The 16,267-nt window shown below is 43.5% G+C and overlaps 1 protein-coding gene across 1 annotated transcript in view; it reads right to left on the bottom strand.

Moving 5' to 3' along the window:
• The window catches only part of SRM (spermidine synthase), a 127,850-nt gene extending 111,786 nt beyond the window's left edge, over positions 1 to 16,064 (bottom strand). The window contains exon 1 of the mRNA XM_086921319.1: positions 15,834 to 16,064. Within this exon, the coding sequence (XP_086777445.1) occupies positions 15,834 to 15,967 (134 nt within the window). The 5' untranslated portion in view covers positions 15,968 to 16,064. The remainder of the gene's footprint in view (positions 1 to 15,833) is intronic.
• Positions 16,065 to 16,267: the final 203 nt, after the last annotated feature.

Below are 16,267 nucleotides of genomic sequence, written 5' to 3'. Positions count from 1 at the left end.
GTAGACTTGAGAGGAGTGGGGTAGATATGAGTGGAGTGTGGGGGAGTAGTATAGAATAGAGTGGCGAGGAGTTTGATAGATTGCAGTGGAGTGGGGTAAATTGGAATTAAGTCGGGTAAATTGGAGTGAGATAGATTGGAGTAGAGTAGATTGGAGTGTATTCAGGTAGACTGGTGTGGAGTGGGTGTGGATTGGGGTAGATTGGAGTGGGGTGGATTGGAGTGGGGTAGACAGGAGCAGAGTGGGGTAATCTGAATGGAGTGCAATAGATTGGGGTGAAGTGGGTAGACTGGAGTAGGGTGGGGTTCACTGTGTTAGAGTGAGCGTAGTGTGGAGTATGCATGGTGTGGATGCACACTGCCATTACAGAAACACTTTTCAATTGAAATGTCTATTACATTTACACCATAATGTGTGCAAATGTCATCACCAAGTGTACTGATGTGTTTTGAATTACTAAGAAAAGGTGCTTCATTTTTTGTAATTCTGATATATTCTGAAAGATCAGCACAGTTCATGTTTTTGGGTTGTGTGCTAGGGGGAGAGGGGACGAAAAAAAACATAAGAACATCCCTACTCATCTTGCATGGTACTCAGCAGGATTGTCACATACATTCTCTCACTTTGAAGTCAGAGAGAAAGAAAATAACCTCTGTCGTTTAAAATGCACAGCAAATGTGACCAGATAAGAACAAAATGTAAAGACCGGTTTACAGAAAGCGAGTTTGTGGAAGAATACAGTAAATACAGTTTAGGCAACGGGAGGGACGTACTGAACCTGTAAAGCCTAAAGCAAATAAAACCATCAACCGGAAAGCCAGAAAGTGTGATTTACAAACCACAAAGCCAATGGTAATCAACGAGGGGAATGCATTCCAAGGTCAACTTTCTGAAAGTCCCCAAGATGTATTTAGCAAACGAGACAGCTGTGCTGTCTGATATGCTGTGACCTAAAAAGGGGACATGCCCCCATATTAACAAAAGATAGTTATAGGTACCTTCATAACACAGCTTTGGTGTGGGTTCTGAACAGAGAAACAGGAATATCAAATGGTCACAATATTATGACCAGAATATGAAAACACATAAATATGTATTGACTTTTTGCAGCTAACTTCATATATATGTACCTTGAAAATATACAGATCTCCAAGGTAAGTAGTGAAGTTAAGAATGGTAAATCTATACCCCCCTACTTAGAGAGAGTGTGTGAGTGAATGTTCCATATTGACGAGGCCAGAGAAAACCTAATACCATAAATTATCTGCTTATCTAAGATACTTTAACAGTATTAAAGTGCCATGTGGATTTTCTTGAACATTCAAGCTGCATCACATAGTAAGCTTCATACTATGTAAGTTAGTGAGACTTCTCCTAGCAGCCATACAGAAGCTGGCAGAGGCAGCTGGATAAACAAACTAAATAACCACAACTGTGATGAGTGGAAGCACACAATTAAAGCCCAATCAAAACATTTCCTCCTGTCCACCAATGTGTGCGTCTAGCCAAAGCCACTCTCGGTACAACTCCTGAAAGCTCTTTTTTTTAGGTTGATTACATAAGGTAAGGCGGCAACTGTGTTGTCAGGCAATACCTAAAAATTCTGGGACTTGTATTTTAACCTTAACGCTTTTTAACCAACTGACTAAATTTAAAATACTGTGGCTTTTCTCTGCTGAAAGGTGACCTCGTCTGGAAAAGGGATTATATGAAAGTAAGAGACATTTGGGATTATACCCCTTCATTATTTCCCTTCATTCCTTCTTTTCTCTTAAGTCTTCTCCAGCTGGTATTTTTTGTTGTCGTGATCTAGCACTGAAAGTACTGGTTGCAAAGATCTACAGATGCAGCTGCGCTTTTGGTAAATAGCATTATCACCTGCAACTGCAGAAAGGGCAGTGCTAGAGTGCAATATGTAAACACTGTGGAATGTCTCTATTCCCCTAGGTCCTTACATAGTTACTAGCGATTTAAGAGTCAGCATCCAATTTGAACACTGAAACCCCGGCAGACTGACTCAGAGAAATGGGTGAAGGCTCCTAGAAATGGGTCCATAAAATTAAGCATTATTATGTTGCACAAGGGCGTTGTTTCTTCCAACTGAGTAGCATGATTTCCAGATGGAAGCTGTCTGCAGACCACCCTTTGTACATTCCAATATATGCGTACGCTTCACATCCTACGGATACCAATCTCTTCACACCTTGTCCCTGTAGCTGATCACGACAATGCAACAACAGCTGAAGTAAGATTGTTGCGTGTTTATCTAGGTTCCTGATCGATACTGTGACCTTATGCCCCTATTCGGCTATAAATCCATTTATTCCCTATATTGGCATAACCGTTCAAGTGCGATATTCAGAAAGTCATCTCTGGCCTCACACGAACAGAGCCACATTCCAGAATAGTTCTCTGCCACTTCCTTTGCAACCAATTAGTGCAATGACAGAGCAGAAGTCACTATCTGATATTCCTAGATTAACACTCCGAGTTCTTCAACAAGATAAAAACTCAGCAAACCTGGAAATCCCCGCTTGCTGTGTTTTGATTAGTAATGGAACTCTAATGAGCAACTGATAGCTATCACTTCCTAGTGACATCTTTAATTGACGTCTTATGTCCAACAAACTTGCGTCAAACCAGGGACCTGTCAGGTATAAATATTACCAACGTTGCCTTAAGCAATTGCCGTTGTTAGCTGAAGCTAGCGCGTTCCTGTTGCTGCAGCCTGCTGCCCGTCGCCTGAAGCTGCGGATACCATTATCGCTGCTAAAGCGCGAACGATGGTGTGGTGTAACTAGGAGCTGAACAGCCGTCCCTCTGCGAAGAGCCCAGCAGATGCCAAGCTGCCCGCGGACGCTGTCCCCCCTCCTTCTCCTCGACGCGCTCAAGAGAGACGCTGCCTTTCTAGTGCAGAGAAATCCAGCTCCATCTGTTTCTAGTCTGCCCTCGCAGGTGACTGGGATACCGAGTTCCTCCTGAAGGAGATACCAGACCTCCATCATTCTATTCAGAGGTATGGTGTTGACTAAACCCTTAGTGAGAATTCTTGTAGCAAACCTTGGCAAAACCAACTTAACTTAAAGCTACTTACTTACTCCCCTTCCGCGTGTTAGGCTTAGGTCAGGCACACTGGGGTAGGCTTAGTTAGAAGCACCAGTTGAGTATTTTAGCCTAATGTATATATGACTGTATATATGTTTTATTACTTTTAAACCATTGTATGGCTAAGAAACCATATCAATGCTTTTACAGTATTATTTCGCAATACTTATCTTACTGTACGTACTTTTTATAATAACAAGTCTTGCAATTATGGCAATACATTTCTCTTGTACGAGAAGAAAGACTGTTCAATAAATGTTAACCCTTTATTGACAAACGCCCGTCTCTCTATTCTCTACATCTCGTGAAAGTAAACTGCACTAACCTGACTGAGTGAAATACATGTCTATTGTTTCACACGACCCTAGAGATTGACTCTTGATCTGAGGAGCAAAGTTGTCATGTTGCACAGTTGTTGGAAAGCTGAATCCCTTCTTGTCTGTGCCAGGGAAGCTGATCACTTCTCATGCAGAGAAGAAAGTTTCCAGTGACCTCTGAGCTAGTTGGTAACACACCCAATTAAGTTTAGCATAGTCAGTGGAGGCCTGGAAGATCCGCACTTCTACGTCGATACTACTGTTTATGTTATTGCAATGCGCAGGGCCTAGTGGGAAACTAGGAACTACACTACAAGATACAATAAAAGTATTCAAACATAATTGTTCTGCCTTCTCCCATATCTTTGGAATAGCACAAATAGCTAGTAACAATCTTCCTTAGGCAGGACATTTGTTTATACTCATGTGCTTATTTATTAGTTAACATGAACAAGCAAAACAGTTTTTAAATGCTTTGCAGGTGAACCAAAGTGGTATGCAAGACCATGATCAAACCACACAACAGAGCCACAGATAGTGGTCGGTGAATGTCAGTATAACACGGAAAAAAGACACAACCATAATATATTTTATAAACCTTGTTTGTAGCTGGTCTAAGGTTCATGGTGCCCTGCTAAAAGCACTGAGACGGGGTGCATTTAAGGTTGCTGGTTGGAAGCGTGTTGTTTGCTATTGCAGTGGTTGAACTGGACAAGTGACTTTTCAAAGTAGTTTGAAAGGTGGAAAAGAAGGACTAACAAAGTCATTCACAAAGGCGTTTTAGTAGCAAAAAGCAAAAGTATAAGCAAAACTACAGGGTAAACTGTACACCAGGATCCCACATTGGGGGTCACAAGAGTCCACGATTTCTGTTCATGTAAGCCATTGTAAGCAATCACCAACACTAGTTGGAAAGTGTTTTTTATGCATAGGCACGACCATTAACTGCCATAGTCCTAATGGTGCTGTTTCCACTGATAAAACTATAACCATTCCGAATAATTTAAAGAGCAAATTTGTGACTACTTTTCCAGAAGACTGGAATCTCAAAAGGTACCCTATCATCACCACTGCCCCCTAAACATTCAGCAGAGTCAACCCCGTCAATTATATGTAAGCTCAACTAGGTGATGTAGACAGTTTGAAGTAGCTTAATTTGAACCTACTTAAAAGTGACCTATATCGCCACCTCCCTAGGATTCAAAAGAGCCTTCTCCCACTCAGAATCCTCAATGTTACTCAAGTCCTCTTTACATAATTACTGTTCTCCAGCTTCTTGCACACCACCCAGCTACTTCACTCATTGTTCTTAGAACACATTCGTCTCCATAAACAAGTAGTTTGGCAGTCCTACCCAAAGGTCATTGCTTTCCCCAAAAGCATGTCAGAGGTACAAGTATGTGAAAAAAATTGATTTGTATAATTCACAAATCTTCTTGCGGTCACTAAATGTATTCATCCCCAAGATATCCTAGAGATTGCACAACTTGAACAACGATATCAGGTCCAATTTTACAAACCTTCTAGTATACAAAAGCCTGTCAAAGAGGTACCCCCCTACCAAGGGTGTATGATTGTAACTTCTGGCAATATAGCAATCTTATCTCGATATAGTATTGTATGTATGTTTTATCCCACATCACCACCATGTCCGTTGTAAGGGAATGTTATCCTCAATGTGGCAAATTCTCAGCCATTTTAGTTTCCAACGTAATGCCCAGTAACGAATGCGGATAGATGGGACTATATAATGCTCCTACAAAACGACTCTAAGAAGATTCAAAGTGCACATCCATCCCACAGGAGTGCCCTTAATGTAATTTCACCACATCGAAAAATCCCTTTGAGATCCAGAATACTGTATTCCATAAAACGCCATGAGTGTGGACAATCTGCTTGGGGTCAAGGACAACGTGTTTTCATGTTCAATTTATTCCCCGTACAAGTAAACCTAATCTCATGCTGCAAGAAACCTTTAGTACTCAGTTTACAGTACCTCAGCATTGATCGGTCAAAAATAACTCTGCCATTAAGGCAATGTTTGTATCCATTTATACACACATCATTCAAAATTGTACATATGATTCATTATTGCAAACCTTTTACTATTAGTGGGAGTACGCTGCGAAAATGCAGTGAGCGATAAACTCTGCTTGCATTATTGACAGTGATTCCACTATAAAATTATATATGTTTGCAAAATGTAATAATTTGAGGCCAATAATAAAGCACCCAGAATGCGACTACAAGCATAAGCAGGAAGTAAATGTTGTGATGGTTTGCTTTCAAAATAATATGTCCACAAAAATAAATTTGCAAGTTAAAAAAAATAAAACAACTATTATGCACCTTGAAAATAACATTTATCTGCGGCTGGATCATTTCTTAAAACGGGCATGGTGCATGCTAATATTTCAAAAGTCATAGAAATGCACTTCCAGGTTTATGACTTTGCATTGGTGCGATTTGCAACTTTCGGGAATCCGAAAGGGTTTATAGGAGGAGGCCTGGAAACGGTACCTGTAGCAAACTTTTGAAAATACCATGTTTGCCTCTGCAGTTATACAGGTTTATTATTTACTCAGTGAAACTCTGCTGAGTAATAATTGTAAATTCACTTCCCCTATAACTCATTTTTCCACACCCTGGAAAACGTTTTACTTCTGTTTTTATTGGCAGTAAATTGCCAGTATTTTCCAATCATGCGAAGACAATGAAGGGGGCTGGTGAAAATCCCTAAAATGCTCGTTTGTAGTTGTACACAGCATTCCAACCCTTGAACTACAGCTCCCTCTCTATTTTCCGAACCTGTGTGAAAATTTCCAGAAAGGTGGCAAAATCAGAGTCTTGCCGGAATCCAAACCTTGATCTAATATGAGCCTACATAATCAGAGGCTATTTCTCTGAGAAGCGAAGTGCCTACCATATTCTCTAAAAATACAGGTTATCTGTATCTGGGTATGTTATTCAATTGATCTACTACAAAGTGGAGGATGTCATTCACAAAGCGTGACATTCTATATTTAAGCCACTGCACCAACAAAATCTCTCTATAAAAACAAGCATTGGAAATGCAATAGGTCTCGCATTAGAAAAGTGGGAGCTATTGGTATTGTAAATTTTTTTTTTTTTGTGTGTAGTTTTCCCAAATAGCTACATTGATAGATTAGTCATTTACAATGCCAATAGTTTTATTTTTTTTTAATGTGACACCTATAGCATTTGGAATGCCACATGATTTGTATTGACGTGACTTTGATGGCAGCTTATGTTGTTATGCCACATTTGTAGAGAGCAGGAGAGTGCAGCAGGGGATAGAAGCACAGCCCTGCAAGCTGAGCGTCCTCCCATCGCCCACCCATCTGTGGCTTGAGTGAGTGTGAGTGTTGTGACGAGTGTCAGGGGAGGGTGTGTGTGTGAATGTCATGTGTTTGAGGGTGAGGGGGTGTGTGTGTGTGAGTGTGAGGGTGAGTGAGGGGGTGTGAGGCTTCGGGTGTATGACGGTGCGTGAGTGTGAGTGTGTGTGAGGGTGAGTGAGGGTGTGATAGGTGTTGTTACGCAGAGGGTGTGTGACGGTGTGTGAGGGTGAGGGTGTGTGAGGGTGAGTGTGAGTCATTGTGAGTGAGTGTGAGTGAGGGGGTGTGAGGGTGTTGTTGTGAGGGTGAGGGGAGTGAGCGTGTGTGAGTGTGATGGGGTGTGAGGGTGAGGGGGTGTGTGTGTGTGAGGATGAGTGAGGTTGTTAGCGTCTGAGAGTGTGTGAGGTGTAGTGAGTGTGAGAGTGTTGTGATGGGTTTTAGGGGAGCGTGTGTGTGAGGGTAAGGTGTTTGAGGATGAGGGGGTGTGTGTGTGAGGGTGAGTGATGGGGTGTGAGGTTTCGGGTGTGTGACGGTGTGTGAGTGTGAGTGTGTGTGAGGGTGATTGAGGGTGAGAGAGGTGTTGTTAGGCAGAGGGTGTGTGACGGTGTGTGAGCGTGAGGGTGTGTGAGGCTGAGTGTGAGTGATTGTGAGTGTGAGTGAGTGTGAGTGAGGGGGTGTGAGGGTGATGGGGTGTGAGGGTGAGGGGGTGTGTGTGTGAGGGTGAGGGTGAGCGAGGGAGTGTGAGTGTGTGTGAGTTGTTGAGGGTGAGAGTTAGGGTGTGCGAGGGTGATGGTGTGAGGGTGATTGAGGGTGTGTGAGGGTGAGGGGATGAGGGTAAGGCTGTGTGAGGCTGAGGGGTGTTGATGGTGAGAGAGTGTGAGGGGTGTGAGTGGGTGCGGCTGTCCGGTGTAGTGAGTGTGAGCTTGTTGTGAGGGGTGTTATTTTTTGAGGGGAGTGAGGGTGTGTGAGTGTGTGTGAGCGTGAGGGGGTGTGAGTGTGTGTGAGGGTGAGTGTGGCGGGAAGAGGGCATCAGCTGGCAAACCAGAGAGCTCCCTCAGACCTTGGAGCGCCAATTGGCTCTGAAATGAAAGGCCACTTCGCCACACACACAGTGTACACACTTCCAGCTGCTGAAAAGTTGTTCATCTGTGCTTTCACACTTGTAATCAAAAGCCCGGGCCAACCGCGTAATGGCCCGACCACTCACGTCTTATTCCAGGCCGAATCGTAATGCAACAAACATTGTGGGGGTTGATCGTGTGTCTTGTTCTGCAGAGAGCTTTCTGTTTTCACAAGCTAGAAAGAAACCGGGACCGAAAAAAAACTTTAAAGTATGTGCCACACAGCTGTTCAAAAACTGATACGCATGGTTTCATTCTTCTTGAACGCAGTTATCATTTGAAAAACTGTCGTTTTCTTGAAAATCCAATATTTAAAATGGGACGAGTCGCAAAATACATAGAATAAAAAAGTTAATTTTCGAAATGCATTGCTTTACACATCTGTTTTTCACACGACTTTTAACGTGCATACCCATTGATGCAATTTAGGGTTGCATGCATGTGTCTGTGTATATATTTATATATGTGTACATACATGTTTACATTCATGTTTATTTTCCTGCAAGCACACTCACACGCTTAGACAACCTTCATACATGTTAATGTATCTATCTACTACGTCGAGTATGTGAAGCCGTGTCTTGCAGGCAACGTGAACAGTCCTAGCGTGTTTGTAGACTTTATGGTAACCGATTTGTTATGTGACCTTGAAGTCGTGTGTAATATATAACAGGCATGATTCTTTTTTTTTTTTGGTTTGTCTGCAAGAAAACGTTTATCACCTCCACGTGGTCGATGCAAAATCATGGCCCGTTGGCTTTTGAAACTTTTAATCTTGGAGGATTCGCTGGTTATAATGGCGCGGTAGCATATTTTTTTCAACACAGGCTCTCCATCCGTGAGAAAATATAATCTAAGATTTGGATCTCAGGAAAGCATATAGTGTAGCTGGAAACTACATCACGAGAAGCGGAAAGTGCCTGTTATTTAGAGCAGGCCAAAATATTGTAGTGGGACAAATTGTACATTCACTTTCTCTGGATCCGCGAGCCTCCTGTGAGCGTTCGGACTATCGCGAGCAGCTTACTGGGTGAAAATTCGCCGGTCCGAATGGACGTGCGTTATTTAATATACTGCTGTAAATTGCACACACAAAAAATAACAAGACGGAGGGAACTTCTTGCCTCTTGGCAAATAATAACAATTAATTTCCGTTGATTTTATGTAAAAGGTAATTAGTGTGTGTGTTGGGGGGAGGAGGGGGTGGGGGAACTCTCTTAGTCCCACGTTTCTCTCAAATGTAGTGGCGTACGTCACAGGGTGCATTTGCATTTTGGGGCACGATGTGAACTCAACATGAACAAGCGCACTCTGAAAGACAACAGCATTGTTTTAGTGTTCATTTACAATTAAAAAGTCTAAACATACAATGTACACGTTGTGTCAAAGCGCTGTAATGCGTGCCTCGTGCACGTTTTACATACATTAGAACAAACTCTTGCACCAACCACAGCATACAAAGAAACGTTTTCAGGTGAAACAGTTCTGGGGGGAAATGTACTCTGTTCTAATGTATGGGCTACCCCTCACTTGCAAACTCTTCCCCTCACACTCTTGCAAACGGTTTAGGTTACATTTTAGTTGTTCGAAATAAGTTCCCTTCCAACAAACTGATAAGGAAAAATATAGTATGTATACCCATATTGAGTGCTGTTATTTTATGTTACTTAAACGCACATGCGGTTTCTATCAAAAAAGAAGAAAAAAAACAAGGCGGCGAGATTCATTTCAAGACGTGGCATTCCCCAACTGCTATACACACAGCAGCAGACAGGGGGCACAGTCGAGTTGTATTTTGAAAGGGGTTAGTGTAAGAATCATTGCCTGAAATGTCATTCACATTTTAATGTGCGTGTTACTTCCACGTGTACACAACATCGTTGAACTGACAGCTTTTAGAAATAAGCAAGTTGCCCGATAGACTTCCTTCCTCTGTGGAGTTGCTGTCACCCCCAACAACGTCTATGTACATCTTCTGATCTGTAGTGTATGAATCATTATTTTTAGCGATGACATAGATAGGGGCTGTAGCGCCTGGAAGCGTCAGTGAGCTGGATCAGTAATATGCTGATTTTATTGTATATTTAATCCAGGACTTTTTACTCCTTTCCATGGTGTCATCTGGATGGTGCCACCCGAGGCCAGAAGAGCTGCAAGTCACTTCCCGTCTTGTCACCAGGATCGTGTGAGGTTTTCGTCACGGAGTGTGATTCGCTCTAGCCGTAAAGTGAAATGGCTCTACTGTGGCTGTGAGGAGGGAGGCGGGCACACACACAGTGACTTTACTCAGCGGGAAATCCCTGAAGCCGACGTAGACAGTGCAAAGTACTCTTCCACTGAAGGAAGGGGCGATTCAGGCGAAGCAAACGTGGATAGAGAAAGTGTCACAGATGATAAGTAAGAACTCTGCAGATGTCACCACCACCCTCTCCTTGCTCAATGAAAGCATCCCCATAAGCCCAGAGGAAACAGAAGCCAGCACAAAGTCTGTGTGGAACCCACGTTTAGGCGGTCCTCGATGTATGTTCACGTTCTCTATTATGAAGTACAGTATATACACAGATTCAACGGAGGGAAGAGAGAGAAGGGGAGGGGGGAGGAGAAATGCGACACGGCGGGCAGGGGAGGGGGCGGAGCGGGGTGAGGGAACAGACGGAGGGAAGGTAGATAAGGGGAGGGGGGGAGGAGAAATGCGACACGGCGGGCAGGGGAGGGGGCGGAGCGGGGTGAGGGAACAGACGGAGGGAAGGCAGATAAGGGGAGGGGGAGGAGAAATGCGACACGGCGGGCAGGGGAGGGGGCGGAGCGGGGGCCTGGAGTGCGGCTGAGGGAACTGATGTGCACGCGCTTTTAAGCTCAATGCGCATGCGCATTGAGCTTAAAAGTCACGGGCACTGCAAGGAATCGCCACGATTCCTTGCAAGTCAGTTAAAGAGTGGTTAAGCCCCCATAGTCTCGCAAGCTCGATGCGCATGCGCATCAACAGGCGAGACCTAAAAATCACGTCTGGTCCAACCTGCCTGGGACTCAAGGGATAAAGTGAATAACAGGAAACAGAGGACATTCAAGCCTCGCTTGTCTCCACACCTTAAAGGTTTGTGATAGTACACCATATCCCATCACCTTGGCAAAGGATTTTTGTAGAACAATCTTACCCAAAACCAAAAAGCAGTGGTTCCAACACATGGCTGAAGAAATACAATTGCAGAAAATCAAATTCCCCATTTGAATCTACTGACAATATCACTAAGAATATTTTTTACACGTTGCTGTCATTATCAGATATATTATACATTTCAACTTGATTTATCCACATCCTCCCCAAACCCCTTAACCTCAAAGGCTAAAACAAATTACCCCTAACCCACGTTTCTGTACAACACCGAGAGTTACTCAACACCGAATGCTTGAAAGGTCTGTTCTCCCAACATTCACCCTCAAACACCCTACAACGAGATAGCACAACTACACTGATCGAGTTGCCATCCTGCAAATGGTGAAAAGAGTGGCCATAATTCTCTATGAAAGTACCAAATACTCGCCCTGACTCCACACAAGCAGAATGTATATAATCAATCGAAAATAAATGGGCCCCATATGCATTCCACAGAGAAGGACTGTCACCTCTATTTTAGTATTTATATTACCTACCTGTCAATAAACAGTTCCATCCTCTGGGACATGAGATGCATAGCTTCTGTGAGGTTCACTGCACAAGTTGTGCAACTGCTCCCTTTATCAAAGCTGTATACAGGAGATGTGAGTTTTGTGGAAGAAGTGATTTTTCAAGGCTAATAATAAAGCTCCCATAATTAATCAATATTAATCTTGTCTGTGCATATGTCAAGTAGTAAAGTCAAGGTTATATAATTTTGGGTTACAAAAATCCAACCATCTGTTTGGCCCCTGTATCGTAGAACATCTGATAATGATTAGGTCGCTGCCCAATCCTGCAAATGAAATCTCAGTATAACAACAACCTAAAATGAGATCCCAGAGTAACAGGAAATCGAGTTCACGTTGTGTCTCCACTAGAAGATCCTATCATAATAAAACTGCTTGTTCTCACTGTATAACAGGGACTCAGCGAACTTCCACAGTTTCACAGCTGGAAGACTCACTGCTCAAGAAGTACTTGGGAGTATCAGGAAGCACGTTGTACAAGAACTGCAGCACTAGCAACACCTTCTTTGCAACAGGATACCACAATAATCCAGTGATTGACAATTGTCATGGGAGGAGTACATAATGCCTGTTGACTGCTAATTAGTATACATTCCCCACTATCTTGTAGTCCTTTTCTGCCAACTATTGAAATACACAGTGTGGGGCTGCAACCACAGTACAGACATTGCATCCTTGGTAAATAGTGTCGACAGGGCAAACAACTATAACTACAAAAAAAGCCATGTTAGGAATCACCTCAAAAGTGTAGACCACCTGCTTATATTTATTGTTCTGTCTTTAGCAAAACATTTCCTGACAGGGTCTCTCCTACAGCATGTACAGCACCCTGAAATCTCTTGGAGCCTGGTTTGTGGACAAGGTGCAGTTGTTACTTTACTCACCTCCTTTCTGTTGTAGCATGCATTCACAAAGACCTAAAGGTTAACCCTGCGCTTCGGTAGGTAGCAATACATTTTAACCCCTTCACTGCGACGGCTATTCCGCCCCAGTGCTAATCGGGCGGGGGGGTGCGCGGCGGGAGCATGCTGGTGACGGAACCGCTCCGTCACCAGCCGCGGTTGCGCTGTGCTCATGAAGGAGCGGTTCCGTCACGGCCCTGCCCGCTCAATGGAACGCTCTGCACAGGCGCAGAATCCGCGCCGCACAGGCGTTCCGAGCGGGTCGTAACGGAACCGCTCCGTCATCAGCACAGCTCGACCGCGGCTGATGATGGAGTGGTTCCGTCACCAGCAGGGGAGGGGTTAAATTAGTGTGAAACCTAGCCCCTGAATAGCTAGATAACGAGGGCCTGCATAACAGCAGCGGTTGCAGGAACCGAGTGTCAGATCTACCAATGGTAAGCAAACTCCACCTTTGATCACGCAATAAAAAAATCTAGCATAGTCCATAAATAAGATGCTCCCATTAGCATGGTCAGTGATGGCGTTTCAACACTATCATTTGGGGGTCATCATCAGGACTAACATATCTATAATACAAGAGCCAAAGAAGTAAAAAGTGATCAAGGAATTCAATTGGCTATGCATACAGAGAGATTCAAAAGTTAGAGAAGGCTTATATTCCAGGGCCCTCACAAGGTTAAAGAATCTCTGAAAAGTAGGAGTTCTGCCCGCCAAGATGGGACAACCTCAGTAGTGGCATCCCATGCACCGTATCTGGGGATTGAAGATGCGAGCAAGTCGCCGTCGACGACCATGGCAATGTGAGCAAAACATGTATGAACTGTTCAGACCTTTCGACCCCAGAACTGCCCAGACCACCATTACTCACTATATTGTTCAATGGTCATCTGGATTATACACACTTCTACACTATTTTCGTTTTGTTCACTGTGTGATCAACTGAGCAGAGAGCACCTATTTTGAAGCATACTGCTAATACATGCAACATTGTATACTGAATGCGTGGTTCCAGCCTTTGCTCTCTTTTTCCTGACAACAACGCACATGATCAATTCTATCATTGTTTAATTTAAAAATAGGTAATTGTTGTACACTGTTCCACTTGGAATCACTGTTGTTTATGTGTCTGTATGCCCGTAGTTCCAGGCAGTTTGGAGGCTACGGCCTCGAAAAATGTGCTTGCCCCCTCGCAAATGCGAGTGAAACGTTAACAGGTCGAGCTATTTTTAGCACCTGCTAGTCCCATCTGAGTGAACTTAAGCTGGAAAGGAACAGGTGCTCTGTTCATTCAGGAAGTGAATGGGCAAAAAAGATGTCATTAAATCTAGTTTTTAACTTGACATTTGCTGTTTGTGCAAGGAAAGAGGTCAAGCGAAAGTTTGTCTTTTTATTAATTGCAGCTTGGAAAACGGAGTTTATTTTTCTCTCTTACTACAATTAGAAAATATTGTCAATTGAGCGGTTTAAAGAGGTCAGTTTTTTTCAACACTTAGCATTTAAATAAATGGCATGTAAATGAATATTACAAATATTTCAAAATATATCAGGAATTATGTAAGCATATTTGTTTTGTAATTAAGAAGTGTGATGCAAAGAGTTAAACAGGAGCAAAACAAATCAGAAAACTTTCCTTGGTGATTTGCAAATTACACATATTTGCAGAAACTCTGTTTCCAAACATTATTGTTAGTACATTATATATAGTTTGATAAGTAAAAGAGCATGTCAGTGGGAAATTGTGTATCCGTTTCAATGTAAAATCTGCTGATTGAAAATGACAGTGTGCTACCACTTCATGCTTTAGTTATGTATTTATTAACAGCGATTGTTTTTAAACAAGATATGAGAAACATTCCTGCCCCCGCCCTTATTACACTGCTGTTTTTTTACTAAGAGGCAAGTCAGGGGTCATATTTATCCTATATGTTGCTAGATTTATTTTGCATATAGATCAAAAGCTTAGTATATTAAATCAAATAAAATAGTTTTTTGTACAGCAGACATGCTGAGATGACATATTTGAAGGTACTCTCATATGTGATAATTAAGGAAATGGACGCTCAATTAATTAAAATATTTGCCCACGATCACAGGATTTGAAACCAGTTTATGGGTCAAGAGCATTACAATTAAGTCGAGTAGATTATTTAATTGACTTGACCAGCAGATGTAGTAAAAATGTCATGATTTTTCGAGGCCTGGGGCCTTGCCCCTGTTCTTAATAGCCTCCACTTGTGTACAGCACAATCTCAACTCCGCAGCGAGGCAATACATGCCAAGGCCATGGTTTGCATCATGTTTGGAGCCTGTTTCAAGATCTTAGTCAGTTCTACAGTTGCACATACTAAGGCGAAACTGACTGATGCTTTACTCTATGACTATTGTCAGTGCTTGTAGCATGGTTACTTACCCTTAACCCTTTGAGGCTATGAGGTTCCTTGACAATTACAATCAAGATCTCAATCAATTGTACAGTTGCGCCTACTAAGGCGAAACTGACTGATGTTCTACTCTATGACTACTGTCAGCTTAGCGCATGGTTACTTACTCTTGACCCTTTGAGGCTATGAGGATGCTTGCCAATTACAATCATAATACAATGCATGCCATATAATAAACAACAGCGACACTCTTTGAGGTCCAGCCCTGCCAGATGATCCCTTAGAAGAGTCCCTGGCCTTACTCCTCCCTTCCGGGCGCCCCGGGCAATAAAACAGAGGGGTGAACAGCCCTTTCCACTTAGGGTGGCCACATGTGGTCAGCCACCATCCTAGCAGGGGGAGCAACACCTGGATATCGCCCTGCGTGCTACCTGGCCAGCTGCGATGGTGACATAGTCTCTCTCAACTATCGTCAATAGCAGGCCTGTACAACACTTAAAGTTTGTGTTATTGTGGCATTTTACACCTAAGATCTCGCATGCGGGTCTCGCATCCCGACTAGCGGAAGACGTTTTCTAGGAACCTCTAATTGCACTGCACCCGCTCTACTACCCGTGCACGTCCTGGTCGCAGTGTTGGCAACTACTAGGTAGAATTCACAATACGGGGGTATATATGTTGGTTTCAGTAAATTCTGTGCTTCGTAATCTGTACTGCAGGAGGTCGTAAAACGGTTGCAGTTTATACTAAGACTAAAGACTATACTATGATACAATAGCACGTCTGCATTAAGCGCTTCAGTGCATCGTCAAGGACACGTAGCGCTATGTAAATGCAACTGCAATGAAATACAATGTCTGCGGTGGTTCCATAGTAATTAGCATGTTTGAAGCCTCTAATACGCTGGCAATATTGTGGTTGCCAATCTGCAGTGTGTACCAAGGGTGGCGCATGCGCACCTCACCTCCTGAAGAGCAGGATATCTTGATAGGCGGACCTCCGCTGGTAAAGGACCTCCTCCACCTCCAGGGCCAACGCCTGCCCCGGCCACAGGATGCTGGCCTCCCGAAACCAGCCGTCCCGGATCAGGGTCTCCATGGTAGGAGCGGGGCGAGCAAGGGCCGGAGCAGGGAAGGATGGAAAAGCAACACCCGCCTCACACAAGCTGCTGCGGGAGCTGAGGGTTCGACCTGCCAATGGGAAGCGATCTCAAGCTCTGCTTGGGCAATCAAAACTCTAGCTGCTTTGAAGGGCGGGGCCGCTGGACCAGCATGTTCGGGAGACCTACTTGCAAAACGAAGCTTGCCCACGTGGGCTTCCGAAATTCGGTGCACAATTCAGTCAAGATTTAGAAGAAGGACTGACTCGGAAGAGAAAGTGGAATGCAGGAGCTTTTAA

This window comes from Lissotriton vulgaris, chromosome 5, assembly GCF_964263255.1.
Source record: "Lissotriton vulgaris chromosome 5, aLisVul1.2, whole genome shotgun sequence".
NCBI classification, from domain to species: domain Eukaryota; kingdom Metazoa; phylum Chordata; class Amphibia; order Caudata; family Salamandridae; genus Lissotriton; species Lissotriton vulgaris.
The sequence above is the reverse complement of the archived record's forward strand: the minus strand, read 5'-3'. Positions and strand labels throughout refer to the sequence as shown.